This window comes from Schistocerca americana, chromosome 8 (assembly GCF_021461395.2).
Source record: "Schistocerca americana isolate TAMUIC-IGC-003095 chromosome 8, iqSchAmer2.1, whole genome shotgun sequence".
In the NCBI taxonomy this organism is placed as follows: domain Eukaryota; kingdom Metazoa; phylum Arthropoda; class Insecta; order Orthoptera; family Acrididae; genus Schistocerca; species Schistocerca americana.
The window spans coordinates 213,200,396-213,217,230 of NC_060126.1; the positions used below are offsets into that span (position 1 = coordinate 213,200,396).

The 16,835-nt window shown below is 40.7% G+C and overlaps 1 protein-coding gene across 2 annotated transcripts in view; it reads left to right on the forward strand.

Moving 5' to 3' along the window:
* The first annotated feature begins 336 nt into the window (after window positions 1-336).
* LOC124544838 (phosphatidylinositol transfer protein alpha isoform) overlaps window positions 337-16,835 on the forward strand; it is a 190,982-nt gene continuing 174,483 nt past the window's right edge. The window contains exons 1-3 of one of the 2 annotated variants that reach the window (XM_047123542.1): window positions 337-636; window positions 1,472-1,502; window positions 1,586-1,749. In XM_047123542.1, the coding sequence (XP_046979498.1) occupies window positions 620-636; window positions 1,472-1,502; window positions 1,586-1,749 (212 nt within the window). In that variant the 5' untranslated portion in view covers window positions 337-619. The remainder of the gene's footprint in view (window positions 637-1,471; window positions 1,503-1,585; window positions 1,750-16,835) is intronic. The other variant, XM_047123541.1, reaches the window with a different exon arrangement.

The following is a 16,835-nucleotide window of genomic DNA, read 5'->3' on the forward strand; positions in this document are numbered from 1 at the left end:
AAGTTTTAATTTGGGACGTTAACTGGTTTTTATAAGTTTTACGTCTAAGTAAGTGAATATGAACGGATCACAGTGTTTAGAGGTTTTTTTCTCTCTGAATCGCTTTTTTATTTTCCTCGGCCGAGTCTTTTAAAGGTTGTGTGTTACAACAAATTTTCCTGTGGAGAGTGTCGATGCGTTCGGCTTACGCAGTGTTTTTGTGGTTAGCAGTGTGGAGAACGCCCATCTTTGACGAAATATCATATTCCGGCGCTGGTATTGGTTGTTTTACGCTTGACGGCAATGATGGTGCGACTTTTATTTTTTATCGCCACTTAAAACGCTGTGCTCGAGAGCCCTGCGCTCAGTGCGAGTGTAGCTGTGAGTGAGGTGCATCATAATTATACCGTATAATTTTCAGAACAACAACTTTATCATTCAAGAACATAGGCTTTCAACAACGAATTTCTAAATACTAACATTGTTCATAGTGACAGCTATTGAAGTGAATCACTGTTTCGCGTTCCGTCTTTCATCTGTTCGACGTTCAGCCTAGACGTAACTTCCGGCGCTGAAAGTGACGCATTTCTTACGTCAGTTGTAGTACTGCCTGTCCACCCCATGTGTATGAAACTTTAAGATGCTGATCAAGGAATAGTAAGTATTATGTAACAGAAACTATGTATTTTGATACTTTTGCGTGTTTGTAAATCCATTACATAGTATTATGAACATAGTGCTTATTGCAAATAGTACGTAATGTATGTACTGTCATGAGAAAGCAGACATCTCAGACGCTCTGGGAGACTTGCTGAATCCTATTTGCATCTGGCGTTACTAGAAGCAATAATTTTCCAAAATGTCTCCTTATGAAGAAAGTATAAAATACAGTGTTCGTACCACATTAAGTTCGTATCATGTTCATAGTTCCAGCGCGAGAGTAAATACCCCGGCATTTATAGGTTAAGAAGTAATGTCAGTATCATTAAAATTTAAAGTGTAACTGTTTATTTCTTTTGTGAATAGTGTTCTTTGTTCATTGAAATAGAAGGCTAAACATTTATCGTTTACTTCCGTAATGTGGTGCAGCAACCGAACGGCTTATTACATTTCTTTCACAAAGTAGCAGACCAATGTTTCTATGTGAGTGTAGATTGTGCAGTTCACTTTCAGTATTCCGTGCGAACCATTGAAATTACTATTCAACAGCAATGTTTTGTGTCAGCAGTTTTAGTTAATTCAATGGCAAGTGTTGCCCAGACCAAAAAGGTATATTGTACAGATTTGCGTGGGTTCGATTCGACGAACTATTTACTCATTTTATAATCTTCGTTTTGTAAGGTGCCCTATATGTCCAGTGACGTTCCTCTTTGATATGTTCAATAATTCGAAAATTTTATTTTGCTTGAGTCAGGCAATAACTCTTTTCTTGTGCTGTGATTTAATAGAACTGGGACCGAACTGACATTTCGTTCTTGTTTTATTTTTGCAGCCGTGTCACACTCCCTCTTACTGTTGAGGAGGTAAGTACATAAACATTCTGCTCTCTGTTTTGTGAATTACCCGTTTGTATCCTTCGTCTTATTTGTTTATGTAATTTTTGCAGTATCAAGTTGCGCAACTATATTCGGTAGCAGAGGCAAGTAAAAATGAAACAGGTGGTGGTGAAGGAATTGAGGTGCTAAAGAATGAACCATTTGATGACCATCCGCTACTAGGAGGAAAATATAGCAAAGGACAATACACCTACAAGATATACCACTTAGCAAGGTAAGAGAATTTGAACTCATTATTGTCAACTCCCCGAAAAGAAGTCATTGTCTGAGAATACTGGCCATGTATTTCTCCCTCAGTGTAACTCATAAAAAAAGTAAACATGCGTAAATAAATAAAAATAACTCGTGAGTTTCCAGTTTTGATCTCGTTTTCAAACTAGACATTATAAATTGGCTTCCGTTTTTGCCTGGCTTTATCAGGGGAAATATTGTGCTAGTATAAAATTTGAAGGGAGAATTATAAAACACAGGGTCATTGCAATGACAGGTGTTGGGTAAAGCTCTTGGATTTTCATTGTTTCTTTCTGATTCATCCAGAGCTCTAGTTCATTGTAGAGAGTTTGTTAAATATACAGAATTTCTGTCATGTGGTTTAGGTTTCTTTGTTCCCTCTTTGGTAAGTGAGCTCTGGGTTTTGCTAAATATCATTTAGGTAAGTTGTGAAAAAAAAAGTGAGCAAGTGTTCTGACTTGGCAGTGGCTTCTAACAATGTGTACCATTAAACATCTGTTCACAATAACTATGCTTCAATTATTATTCTTGCACAACATGTAAAAGTATGTTAAATAAGGGTGTGGTAGTTACTTGTCTAGCATCCTGTGGTGTTCTACATCTGCTTCTGGTTGGCACTTTAAGTGTATTTGTGTTGTCATTTTATTGGAATGAATAGGATTCGGTCATTTAAAAAGAAATCTTTATTTCAATTTTCTGCCATTTCTTAACAAGTGTCGCATTATAATTGTGTGTGGCTGAAGACTTTATTATTACCTCTGTATGTCCATCTTTTCAGAGATGTTTGCGGGACTTGGCAACTCAGTACAGAATGTCAAATCAAACCCCTTTCAGCTGTCTAATTTCTGAACTGTTACTTTACTGGACTGCCAGTTGAGGTGATATGTTATGCCATCCTGAAGCCCCTGACCGATGTGTAAGAAAATTCAGATTTCAGTTCCGGTCAAAATAGGGGCCAGCATTCAAAGACTGATGTCTGTAGATTACTGCTTGATACAATGATCACTTCAAACATCATCTGCTCACTGTCAGCAGATGATGTTTGAAGTGATTGCGGTATCGAGCAGAAATCTACAGACAGCAATCTTTGAATGCTGGTCCCTATTTCAACCAGAACCGAAGTCAGAATCTTCTTACATGTCATCATGGGGCCTGAAGTTGGCGTAATGTATCGCGAAACTGGTCGCCTAATAAATTGACTGTAAGGAACGTAGATGGCTAAAAGGGGTTTGATTTGACATTCTGTACTTTATAATTGCTACTATAATTTCACCAGAACTATTTTCTCATAATATTTTTGGGTTGGGACCTTACTTATTGCTTCTGTAATACAAAATTATATTTCTTAAGGAAGGAATAAATTTATTAGTAAAAAAATGCAATAAAAGGAAAATCTGTTGGTTGTTCAGAACATTTCAGGAAATGACCTTAGCACAGTGGAAGGTACTTGAATAGTGATCACATTGTGTCTGAGCAAAAATTAATACATGTAATCTGGATTTTACTGGTACTGCAACACCTACATAATTCATATTATTATTAGATTCATAGCTTTGCCTTAGAGTATTACCTCTACAGAGGTAGTATGTAATTACAATTTTAGCATAAAACTGTGGAAACCCATATCAGTCTACTACACTCCACACACATGACTTATCAGATTATAGTGGTTTACTGTTACATTTCTTGAGCATACCAGCGCTGTGGCAGTGTTGTTAAGTTATGTAATTCAGTGCAAAACAGTGAGACAGCCACAAAGAATAATGGGGGGGGGATGAGCTGAGTTGTTGTTGTCTTATATATTACTTTCTAGTTGGCAACACGATAGACTGAAATTCCCGCATATAAAATTTTGCTATTACAGAAATATAGCTGTAGAAATGTTGATGTAGGTTCCTGATGGTGTCCTTTTGGTTAATTTAGTTGTCTTCAAATGAGGCGTAATTTTTTATTGCATGTTATTGGAATTTATCACCACATTGTTTTGTTTATTTACCTGCCTATTACACTCACTATTATGAGAGATTTTGCATTGATAAATAGTATTACTGTTGAGACAATTGCCATAATTTTAGAACAGACACATTGGGTACTTCTGTCCTCCATATATGGACCTATATGGGAGAACATTTGTGCATCTCTAAAAGTTTGGACCTGTAAATATTGACACAAACTTCGTATTATATTCACTTGAAGAACAGTTATTGCCATAAACAAATTCTCCCCCTTTCAGTGATGTGGTTTGTAACAAAAAAAATGCTATTTGCTTTAAATTGTAAACTCGGGCTACTGATCAACAAAGGGTTGGTCATGGTTTGGTTATGATGTTTGTTTAGTTCATAGAATTTTACTTAACTCCTCCATTATTATAAACACAAACTGTTAAATCTTTATTTTGAAGGATCACACAATGGCATGTGTGTTACTGTGGTTGAGTCATACTTTTGAGTCTGATGCAGTGTAAATGGTTAAAATTTCCTGCACATATTTTCTATTCTGTTAAAGGTTTGGAACTATTGTTCTCATTTATTAATTAATTCTTTGCATTCAATATGTTGTTTATGCTATCTTGACAATCTGAATGTCTAGTTTGCTGAGGTCGTATGTATTTTTTTGTACTTGAGGAAAAAATTAAAATCAGTTACTATATTTATTCTGTGGAACCTTCTAACAAACATACATTAGAGTGGTATATCATGATGAATGGGAATTGGACTATTATACTGATTTTTCTGTGAGCCATATCAAACATTTATTAGATATGTTCGTATCTAAAACTCGTTAACAGAATTTTCATTTTTTTTCAGAGTAGGTGTACTGTCTTTTTCACTTCATATTACAAAATACTGAGAATTTTCTGAGATCCATGTATCTTTCTTGAAATACTAAACAAACTTTTTTCCAAATTACAATTGTGGGGTCCTGTGGGGGTAGCTTGGCTCAGCCTAATACCCAGTAAATATAGGGTATCCTAAGTGCAGGGGAAGACTTCATTACAATGTTTTTAAAACAACAGACCAGAGCAAATTTTTTAATAATGGTTTACTGATTCCAATCTTTTAAGCTGTCTAACAATGAATCTGATTATCTTTAAATGGGTTATTACTGAGCAATCCATGTTTTGTCCCATTTTGTTCCTGCAGTTGATAATTTCACCCTTATTTTGTCATTCTCATGGCTTTTGTTTACGTCAAAACTGCTTTTCCGTTTGCTTGATTTCTTACCTTTTATGGATTCAGATGTTAACTCTCATATGCAGGAGGAAAACGTGTTACATTGTTACAGATATCTCATTCTTCAGTTGCATGCTTAATTTAATATTCATTCTAAATGTGAACAGTTATTGCTAAATTTTTTAGGAGAGTGGTAATTAGTCAGTCAAAATATGTCAGAAGTATTAAAAATCGCTTGATTTCCAAGTGTGTGTTGATGTAGACAGTGTCAAGAAATCAACCAAGAACACCTTGTTAAGTGATGAAAAGTTCTGCAAAGAAACTGGAAGTAATAGTGGACTGGAAGCAGTGTGGTTAGATTTCTTCTTTACTGATAAGAAACTAAAAGTAACTTGAACTCAGTGGAGGGAGACAGAAAGTGCACAAATAAAGTGTAGGTGCAAAATAGTAGTAGATAGGAATTAGTTCACTTGGAGATTATTTTTTCTTCTTGTCAGTACCTAATGTAGATTTCAACATTCAAATAGTTGTGCCTATTTGAGATCAAAATATTGTATGTAGTTTCTGTTGTGGGTACATTCCTACACAACCACCACCTGTACTCTTAGAAAGTGCCGTACAATAGATTTACCACTATATTACGACCTCTTGGTTATGGTGGCATTGCAGCATAGATCCAACTGTGAATTAAATGTGAGAGAAGGAAAAGTTATAGTAGAAAGCTATAACATTTTGCAAGAGAATTGCCGGCTGGTACTTAACTTCTGGAGCTGAAATACACTCTGCCTATTAAAATATCAGTATAATGAAGTTGCCTTGCAACAAACAACAAATTGGCAGAAAATGAATATTGGTTTGGGTATGTGAAGTGTAATAAAACTCACATTCAAATATTCATTGTTCGCGAGAAGATGGTGTTATGGCTTCTGTAATAAGGTGAAACATTTACCGACTTGGTCACATTTGGCAGCTGCAGAACTATGGCCTATGGAGACTGGTTTGTCATACTGCTGCTCTTGTTTGTCAGGGTCTGACACTTATCTTGCAAATCTGAAATGGTTGGCCACAGAGTGTGACATGCAGTATCTCAATAACAGCTAGGGCCTAAGAGGACAGATATATTGTTTACACGGGTCTGCAGGATTGTACAGCCACACCACATGCCTGGAATTAGGAAATGGGCTTGTTTACAGCAAAAAAAGGATCCATATAAACAGTGTGAAGACGTCTGAAATGCCATGGTCTCAGTGTGATGGCCATTATTGTGACTTTGCTTGGTGTGGTAGCAGTCAACTGTGGTGCATCCAGCAACACACTGAGCCCAAGTGCAGCAACATGTCATCTTTTCAAACAGGGCCCATTTGTGCTTACAGCATCATGATGGATGTATCCACCTGTGGAGGCTCTTAGGAGAATAGACATTGCCAGATGAGATTGGTCATCATAAAGTGTGATGGTATGGGGGGCATTGAGTATGCAACATGATCAGCTCTGGTTCATATAACCAGTAATTCAGACTGCAGGCGTTAAATTTCAGCCATCTTAAGGGCACTGGCTGTAAAATATCATCCAACTAGATAATGTAAGACCACATGTTACCAGTGCAGGCTTGACATGCTGTGATACAGAAGCTGTGAGAATATTGTCCTGGCCAGCACTTTCTGCAGAGGCCTACTGAAAACATTTCATCATGGATTGCTGAGATTCTGGAATGTCACTACTTTCTGCCCACAAGGGTTGTACTCTGGCATATAGTTCAAGCAGCTTAGAATGGCACACCCATAAGAGTCCTCCAAGCTCAGTTCAACTGGGATACCTAGCTTGGTTAGAACCATTGTTGCACATTGTCGCCCCCCAGATCGTCAACAAATTTATTTGCAGATTTGTCATACTGTGTTGCACAGGGGTTGGACAAATTATGGAAATACTACAAGAAATTAGTGCTTGAACATAAATGCAGATACCAGCCAAACTTGCAGGTTATATTGTTACATTTCAGAATGAACAGCACATGTGCAATGTGCTCAAAGAATAATATGCAAGTGACAGTCGTGATCAGAACACTGTTGTCTGTGGTTGTGAATGCCTTACATCCGAGCTAAGTGAGTTTAAATGTAGGCAAATTGTTGGTGCTCGAATCGTGGGTGCTTCCATAACCAATAACCCACAAAGTTGCAGCAATGATAAGTGTGTGTGTGTGTGTGTGTGTGTGTGTGTGTGTGTGTGTGTGTGTGGAGGATAGTGACTAAAATAAGAGTAATGCAGCTGCAAAGATCACTGCAGAACTGAATGTTGCACTCAGTAGCCATTTCATCAGCTAAATAATAGGAAGGGAGCTGTGTAAGCCTAAAATTGCAGAGTTAGCTGAAATTCCAAAACCACACATCATTTATGCAAATACCTCTAACTGGAAAACATGGTGCCGAAAGAAAAAAACCTGGACTGTAGCGCTGTGGAAGAAAGTAATGTGGTTGCATGAGTGTGGTTTCACACAGTGTCCCTTTTCTGTGAGAGTTTACACCTGGCGCACACTGTCCAAAGTCTGTGCTTGCTGCCAAGAGTGAAACATGGTGGGGGTTCAGTGCTGATTTGGGCAGACTGGTCATTGTATTCTATGGACCTCAAGGTTACTCTGCATGATAACATTACTGCCAAGGATTATGGTAGAGTGGTTGTTCCCCAATGGTGATTCTGTGTTTTAAGACAATAGCGGCGCATTTCAAACAACTTTAATCGTTTAGGACTCATTCTTTGAGCACGACTGTGAGTTGTCACATCCTCCCTAGCCACCACATTCACCAGATCTATTTTTCGCGGACAGTTCATAGAGAGATGTGTCATCTATGAACCAGCATTGTCCTGTTCAAAAATGGCACTGTGATACCATCGCAAAAGAGGTACAGAGGATGTAGGATATCCATTATGTACTATTGTGTTGTCAGATTTCAATCACCACCAGATTTGACCTGAAGTCATACCTGATGGTTCCCCACATTATGATACCAGTAGTAACACCTCTGTCTCTCCAAAACTGTTGAGGAATAAGAATGGGACGTCTCCCCAGGCTGCCATCATACTTCCTAATTGTGGTCATTTGTGCTAGTGCAAAACTGCAATTCACCGTGGAATACAATGTGACACCTTTCATCAGCAGTTCATGTATCCAATCACTGCACCACTCCTAATGCAGCTATTCGTATTGCGATGTTGACCTATGCACGGGACTATATTCTGGTAGTCCAGTGCTGCTAGTCATCAACACAAAATGTTCTCACATGGAAGGTGCAGATATGAAGGGGTTACAATGTGCTTGGAGCGCAGTATGGCAATCTTCCAAAATGATGGTCAGATGTGGTTGATCAGAACTTTGATGATGACATTCCCAGGCCCTTACCCGATTCGACTAGCCAGCAAAATACAGGTACTTCATGATGTATCTTTCAAATTGTCCTGTGCTGATAATGTTGTCACACAAGTGCACACGCCATCCCCATATCCTCCAATGGTCACCCAATGTCTGACACTGTCCACACTCCTTATATAACCTGTCAGACCTGATAATGTTAAACTTGAAAGAAATGGTGCATTCTGATGGCCTTGTATCTGTCAGAGAATTGCAGCTGCAGTCATGTACATAACCGTCGATGGTGTATATGTGCATGTAGTTACATTGACATCAGATCCTGTCTTTCTCATGCTTCACTTCTTTCGTCAGGCAGTGTATTTTGGGACTAATCACTGGCTTTCTCCTATCAGGAACACAGAATATAAATGTGTGACAATTGTGAATTCCTTCTCCATTATTTGTGAAGCATCTTCGTTGACTTCCAGTAAGTACTTCTATGTGAGATACTCAGAATTCTTGGTTCGGGGGATGTAGTGATCACAGGGTCAATTATGTCTGCCCAGGCTTCGGCTTTTACTATTGGTAGGCATTGCAATGGCTGTAGCTGTGTGTTAGTGGCATGAAATGTGGAAAACATGTTCAAGTATAAGGTGATTACACCATAGAATATGAAAAATATGTGTAACAATTTCCTCCGTGACAATTACATAGATACTGATAGTATGACATTGGATGTGCTCATGCAGCAGATATATCTTGAAGACTATTCCACATAAATTTGACAATGTATACCTCTGAGAACAGCTAGTTCGCACTTTTGTCAGACCTATTTTCGGTGGCTATTGTTCTTTTAAGTTGTAGGTCTCTATTCCACACCACAATTTTGAATTTTTTTCTCGAATTACTCTCGAAGCAGGAGAGTCAGGAAAGGAGTGTGCAGGTACTTCGTTCACTGCGTATGAATATTATGGCACTAAAAAACCTCAATTTTTGTGGCTGCGGGAACAACTGCTAGTCACATTTGGAGAACATTATTTAAAGTGCTTCCAAAGAGAGTCCCATATAGCACATTAATTCCGTCACGGATCGTTTACCGGAAATGCGCAGTAAACTCCGGTGGCAGGCGCTACAAAAAACTGCGAGAAAACACCTTTCCTGGAAGAGTCGGGCAACGTGTTATTCACGCCAACATATGTCTCGCGGAAGACCACAACGAGAAAATTCGAGGAATTCGTGCTAATCCGGAGGTTTACCGACACTCATTCATCCCACGTTCCATTCGCGAATGGAAGAAGGGTTGGGGATGGGGGCGGAGATAATCGCGTAGGGAACCAACAGTATCCTCCGTCACACACCACAAGGTTGCTTGCGGAGTACAGTTGTAGATTTATCAAGATGAACATACTGTATTTACCTCATAGCCGCTATATTAGACGCCCACAACTGCAAATACGAACAGTTGTTAAAACTATCGCAAGAAGTCCAGAATGTGGTTATGCGCATTTCTGACCTTCATAATGAGCTGCTGTTACAACTGGGCGAGTCTGATTTTCTTCTGGGCTTACCCTAAACTGAACGTTCAACCGTAATGTATCAGCAGCGTTGTATCTCGCCGTATTCTATTCACGTCTGGTAAGTCTACATGTCAGCTTCGTATTATTACAGTTAACGTAATCATGCGACAACTGTGTTGGAACGAGACGCTCTCGGAGTAGAGTAAGCCTTTGTTTGACGTCTTTCGTGTAACGTCTACCATTGGAGACAGCAGAGCGAGTCGACGAATCTCGCTCGCACGGCATAAACGTAACTGGGACAAATCGCGCAACTGTTCTTCGGATGATGTATATTTTCTATTCATGCTGTTGCTGACAATGCCGTATTAGACTCGGTAGGACGAGTATTTAAATGGCAACTTATTCTTTATATGAATTAACCTTCCTTTTAGCGAATCTGGTGCATCTACAACTAGGTTTTGAAACACTTTTTATAACCACTGAAAATTGTGTGCCAGTCTGGGGATGTCTAGAGCTTTACCCGTGAGGACGCGTCATGGACGACGGAGTGTTACGGTGGCTCGAAGTGTGTCGATTCGCTCAGGTGGTAGAGCGTTGCTAGCGAAAGGTGCAGGAAGAGTTCTTGTTGTCGGTCTTTTGGTCCGTTTTGATTTGTGACGAGTGCAGCGTGGGACAGTGCTGCTGCAGTGGAAAGGTGTTGGTCGGAATGGAAGAGTATGGGAAATCTGCTGTCAACGGTTATCAGAAGCCATATGAGAAGGTTAATTCTGTTTTGTTAAGAAAGATAAGTTTCCAACTTTGCTAGTATGTAACTCTGTGTATACAGGAAAAAGCGGCAGCCGGATGTATAAATTGCGAAAGTGTTTTGTATAAAGGATAGGAAGCAAAAAGATAATTTCCTTGCGACGTGTTACGGACCTGTCGGACAAAGCATCAGTCGCATGTTGCAAAATGTATGAATGAAAATTTCAATGTTTTGCAGATGTGGAACCTAAGCAGGTTAGACGGTTTTCAGCCGCTGGGAAATCAGCTGTTGACTGTGTAAACGGGAATATTTGTCACGGATGTCATTCCAATAATCGGCAAGATTGCTAAATTATAACTATGGGTAAAATAACTTTTTTGTTAAAAAGTTGTCCCAACGCCTCTTCAAATACCTGGTGGATTTTAAGTCGAAACATACATGTTGTTGTTGTCGTGCAACTGGTGGTTCTCTCCCCCTCTCCCTTTCCATCGTCTTCCGCTTTGTGTTATACAGGGCATACACTAAAAAACTGGATGCCGTATTTGAGGGGGTGGAGGTTCGCAATTATACACCCTTCATCTATGTCTATTCTCCTCAAGCCACTATACGGTGTGTAGCGGAGGGTACTGAGAGTACCAATGCCACCCCCGCTCTTCCACTTCGTCTCGGATTGCGCACGGGAAGAACGATGCTCGTTACCTTCCATGTGGGCTGAATGTGTCTAATCTTTGCCTTGAAGCCCCTTTCGTGAGATATGCTGGAATTGGACAAAAATGAGAGAACACCGCTAGAAATATATGCTTCAACATAAATCCAGATGCAAGCCAAGCCTGCAGGTGCTGTGCTATTTGGCGACGAACAGCACCTGTGCAATGCCCTCAATATGCTGAAAGTGTCAGTCGAGGTCAGTAGTGTTTTATGCGTAGTTGTGAGTGCATAATATCGGAGGTAAGTGAATTTGTACGTGGGGCGTATTGCTGGTGCTCGTATGATGGGTGCTTCCGTAACGAAGCTAGCCGAAGTGTTTGTTGTTTCTGGAGGCACCGTATCAAAGATTTGTACCGAAAGTAGAAAATCATCATCCGGTAAGTCACAAAACGGACTAAAGTGCGCGTGTTGAGTGTTCGTGACGGACGGTCATTGAAGAGGGTTGTGACGAAAATGACACCAGTTGCAAAAGTCACTGCAGAACATAATATTGCACTCGCGAATCTTGTCAGCACCAAAACAACACGAACGGAACCCCATAAGGTTAGAATTCAGGGCTAGCTGGAATTCCAAAAACTCGTAATTGACGCTGATTCCCGTGACAGTAAAAGTGGTACCGAAGCCATAAAACCTGGTATATGGTGCAATGGAAGAATGTCAATGGTTAATGGGTCTTGTTTCACACTGTTTCAACAACAAGAGTAAAACTTTGCGGAGGTTCGGTGATTATTTGGGCAGCCATGTCGTGGCATTGCATGGTTCCCATAGTTACTCTGCAATGCATTACTGCCGAGGATTATGTGACCATTTTGCCTGATCAGGTCCATCCCATAGTACATTGTTCTTTCCCCATGTCGATTCTGTGTTCCACTATGCCATGTCCCCAGTTGACATAGTTCGCATCGTCCAGGACTGGTTTTGTGAGCATGAAGATGAATGGTTGCATCTCCTCGGGGCACCACGGACGTCATATCTCAGTATTATTGAGCGTTTGTGGTCTACTTTGGAGAGAGGGATGTGTGATCGCTATCAGTTGAACTAGCCACGATTCTGCGGGAATAATGGTATATGGAAACCAAACGGGACTCGTCTTTATCGATTCCGAGAATACTGGAAGCTGTTTTGAATGCCAACGGTTTTCCTTTACCGTATTAGGCACGATAGTGTGTTGCGTTTTTAGTGTTTTCATATATTTGTTCACCCATGTATGTAGGAGGAAACAGTATATTATTTGACTCTTCTAGAAAATTTAACAGTAAGCACACAGTGATGCACGACCTCTTCACACATCAGCCACTGGGGTTAAATGAACATCTCCACGGTAATGCGCCTCTCTTTTTTGAATCTTTCGTTTGTCAGTGCTTTGAGGTACGGGTCCCAAACTGATGAGCAGTATTAAAGTCTCTGGCGAATGAGGATTTTGTAACCCAATAAGCTTCGTGGGTGGGCTACGCCTTCTAAGGATTCTTACAGTGAACGTGTCTGGCGTATGCCTATGCTATGCTATGCTATGATTTGTTTTGTGTGATCGTTCCACTCTGTCTGCCTACTCAGAAATTTAATGGATGCGTCTGCTTTCAGTTCGGCTATGGTGTACTAGTACGATAGCTGCTCTTGCCGCGTATTTATGCACAGTATGTTGAATTTGTTAAGAGTCAGCTGCCAGTCCTTGCACCAAGCGTCGATACTCTGCAGACCTTCCTGTACTTCGCAGCAATTTTCTAATGTTGCGACTTCCCTGTATACACCATCAGCGGAGAGCCTCATAGAGATTGAGACAATACCTCTAGCTGAGAAGGACCGCCTTCCCGCCATTTTTCTTTATTTTTGAATTGAAAAAAAAAAGCAGTTAATCATAGCGCCTGACGTGTTTAAAGTATATTCTAGAGATGGGCAAACTCGTTCATCCTTGGGAACTAATTCACCGATGATCGCTCTTTTTTGGGAACTAATCATTTTTATTCGTTCACCACCCAGATGTGCATGGTATATAGTTCTTATGACAAATTGAAAATTAGTAGCATAGGTGACTGAAGATGGAAGGTGCCAAGAGGGGGCATTTGCCTCACCTCTGGAGTACAGAGTTTTTATTCATTACAGAATTCTCACACACTTGTAGAAGTAATTTTCGTGATTCTGCAAAACCTCTCGTTTAGCCAACTGTCGCGTTATGTGGCTGTTCGCAGTGAAATAATATAAGGTGGCACCAAAAAGCGGCCGCGAGTACCGACTGCTCGCCAATTACGCACGATTTGTTGATCACTACGAGCAGAATAGATAAACATGTACTGACTAGGCAGTAAAGAAATAACAAATAAGCTAATGCAACCAACTACTTCGAAACAATAGATGTTGATTGGTGGGCGACAGTGAGCAGTGTAATACTCGGGGCAGATTTTTCGTGCGCCACCCTGTACCACTGAAATAATATTGTAGAACTTATCGTATTCTCTTTACAAAATGTCAGCAGACACTCGATTACGGAGAGCGGACTTCATTCGGTTGTAAGTCGTTCTGCCTTCTATAACAATGAACATGCCCTTTTACCTTGAATAAAAAAAAAGACGGAAAATGGCCAATTGTGTGTACCGTGCCTACTTCCTCTGCATGTGTGATAACAAAAATCTTGCCTTTCTATAAGTATGTCTTATCGAAAAAGTGAAGAAAGCTGATATGCCCTTTTGTTACCTGAAAAGATGTATTACATACCAAGTCATTCTTATGTAATTTATGTAACTAAAAATACATTTTAATTGCCGGTCGTGGACAATGAATAGAATACGAAAAGAACCAGAAGTCCAGATTTCAAAAAAGGTTTGAAGCAGATCTAGAATGGGCGTGAGCAGCGAACGAAACGAACAACTCGATACTGAACTAAGTAGGAGCAGTAAGCAGTGGAACTGCGACGAGTGGCCACGCGGAGTCCGGCAGAGGCAGACCGAGGCTGGAACGAGACTGGCCGACGTGCCGTTGCGGGAACGAGATTCCTAGAATTCGTTCCTCGCCCCCTTCCATTCATCTTGGTGAACCGTTCCTTTGGACCTGTTCGTTCACGAACGACCCATCTGTAGTATATTCCTGTAAACTACATTTGGTGTTTTGTTTCGGGTGCAAAGTCGAGTAAGTTTAACACGCTAAGTGAAGTTGTCCGTGCGAGAAACCATATCTTTTTGAAAAATGAAATGATCGTATGGCATTATTTGGCCGGGATAACCCCTTTGGTGTTGTCACTCAACAATAGTGGAATGTTTGCACTTGCTTAATTGATAGTAATCTTATCGGAAATTGGAGCATCTTAAAGCTGAATGGCAAAGTAGTTGAAATGCGCGGAACTTATCCGATTAATATTTCTGCTTCTGGGATGTTTAGAAGTTAAATTTTTCTTCCTCTGGGATATTCTGTATAGACTGATTCGTTTGTTGGACAACGTCATTTTTCGTTGCTACAATTGTTGGCTCACACAGCCATTCTTCACTTGACATAATTTCTCTCTCTAAGAGGACAGACTTAATCCATTAGTTGTTCCTCTATGCCGGCCGGAGTGACCGAGCGTTTCTAGGCGCTACAGTCTGGAACTGCGCGACCGCTACGGTCACAGGTTCGAATCCTGCCTCGGGCATGGATGTTTGTGATGTCCTTAGGTTTGTTAGGTTTAAGTAGTTCTAAGTTCTAGGGGACTGATGACCTCAGAAGTTAAGTCCCATAGTGCTCAGAGCCATTTGAACCATTTTTTTGTTCCTCTATATTTACTGCATTGCACAACTTATAGGTTAAGACTTTCCTGCGCGAGTGCGAAACAATGCAATATGTGCCGTTTCCAAATTGTTTTTTAGAACTTTTTGGAATAGTCTAGAGCATTCTATAACATTCATAAAAGATCGAGAACGTTATAGAACAACTTCGAAATTTTTTCCGTGAAGAATACATTGATTCGAGAGACAGATGTCCTGCTTCCTTTTCAGGCACTATTGATTCGAGAGACAGATGTCCTGCTTCCTTTTCAGACACTTAAGTCTCCACGAGCACAGAAGCTACCATCCGACAACCATTATAGTGCACCCGGGAACCAAGTGTGTGTGTGTGTGTGTGTGTTGTAGGAGGGAGAGAGAGAGAGAGAGAGAGAGAAAGAAAGAGAGAGAGAGAGAGAGAGAGAGAGAGAGAGAATTTATTCTTTGAGTGTCATCGCCCCCTGACAACTGGAAAAAGAGCAACTGGCGTTGTCAGATTTTGCGGACAAATTACGAAACTTGTCTGTGGGTCTGTTCTGCAAGTGAACAGCTGTGCGGTGAGGTGAGGGATGCGCAGTCGCTGCCAAATCCGGACGCTTCACGATTCAGCCGCTTTCTGGACTGCGCGCAGTAAAGACCGCCGGCAGTAAACTAGGGCCATCGGTTCGCGTAAAGCGCCGGTCTGTCCTCTCAGGCTCGCCCTTAAATCTCTTCCCGCCAGGCTCTATTGATCCGTGTGTAAAAGGAGTGTTCTTTTATAGAAATCCGTAGCTTTGCTGGCCACTCATGTTGACTAGTTGGCCGTTTCCGGGTAAGACTGCACGTTTTGAGTACAGAAAGATACGCGGCCCACTTTTTTAAAGACCTAAAGTGCACGGGTTAGACGTCTTGGCGAATATAGAAAATAGCTGCTGTTCCTCTGTAAGTGCCCGATGTAATTACACCCCAAATAAACGATTTTATGTTGCTGACGGTTTCTCTCTGTGGTAGTCGTCGTATCTTGAAAATCAGTTGTACCTCAGTTGTTACTGTGACGATAAGTTCACTACAGTTTTACTAAAAACCAACTAACATCTTATAACAAAGGAATAAAAATAAAAAAAAGGATTGATTGAAAGTTTTGGGAGGATTAGAGACGATATAGATCATGATGCTTTTTAAGAAACAGTCCCGTCCATCGCCCCCCAATAACGTTGTCGATGTGACTATAAATTCGTTCGAGAGCTGGGAAACTCTCACATGGTGATATGCCAGTAAAGGTCTCTGATTTTCAGCATAAATCAGTGTAATCTAATGGGCATAATTAGACGATTATGGTATGATGGATCGTCGGTCGTAACCGTAAACCATCCGAGAGTATGAAGAGTGATTTAAGATAGTAAGAGGACTTATATCGTGCCGAGGGAAAGACTGATACCAAACTGAAATTCTACATCTACATCTACATTGATACTCCGCAAGCCACCCAACGGTGTGTGGCGGAGGGCACTTTACGTATTTATTGGGCGTATTCCAATGAAATGCAATTCTTCCACAATGGTCACACACAAAAACTCGCTAGCTTTAATAAAGGTCGTCCGCGTGGACTAGAAGCGACTTCGGAAAACGTAGTAGGTTCAGAAAATTGAAGTGCTGTGGGTTGTGACGGATGTGCTTAGTCAGCGCGAGGGAGCCGCAGAATGAAGTATCCAATGGGAAACGATACAAGAAAGGCATTGCGCTGAGGGAAGAATCTTACTGTCGATTGCCCCCCAAAATTGCGTTCCAGTACGAATCAGCTAACGCATTACTTGCCCAACATTTCATCTCACACAACTAGGACTACTTTAAAAATCAGACAAGCTCATGCTTTTCC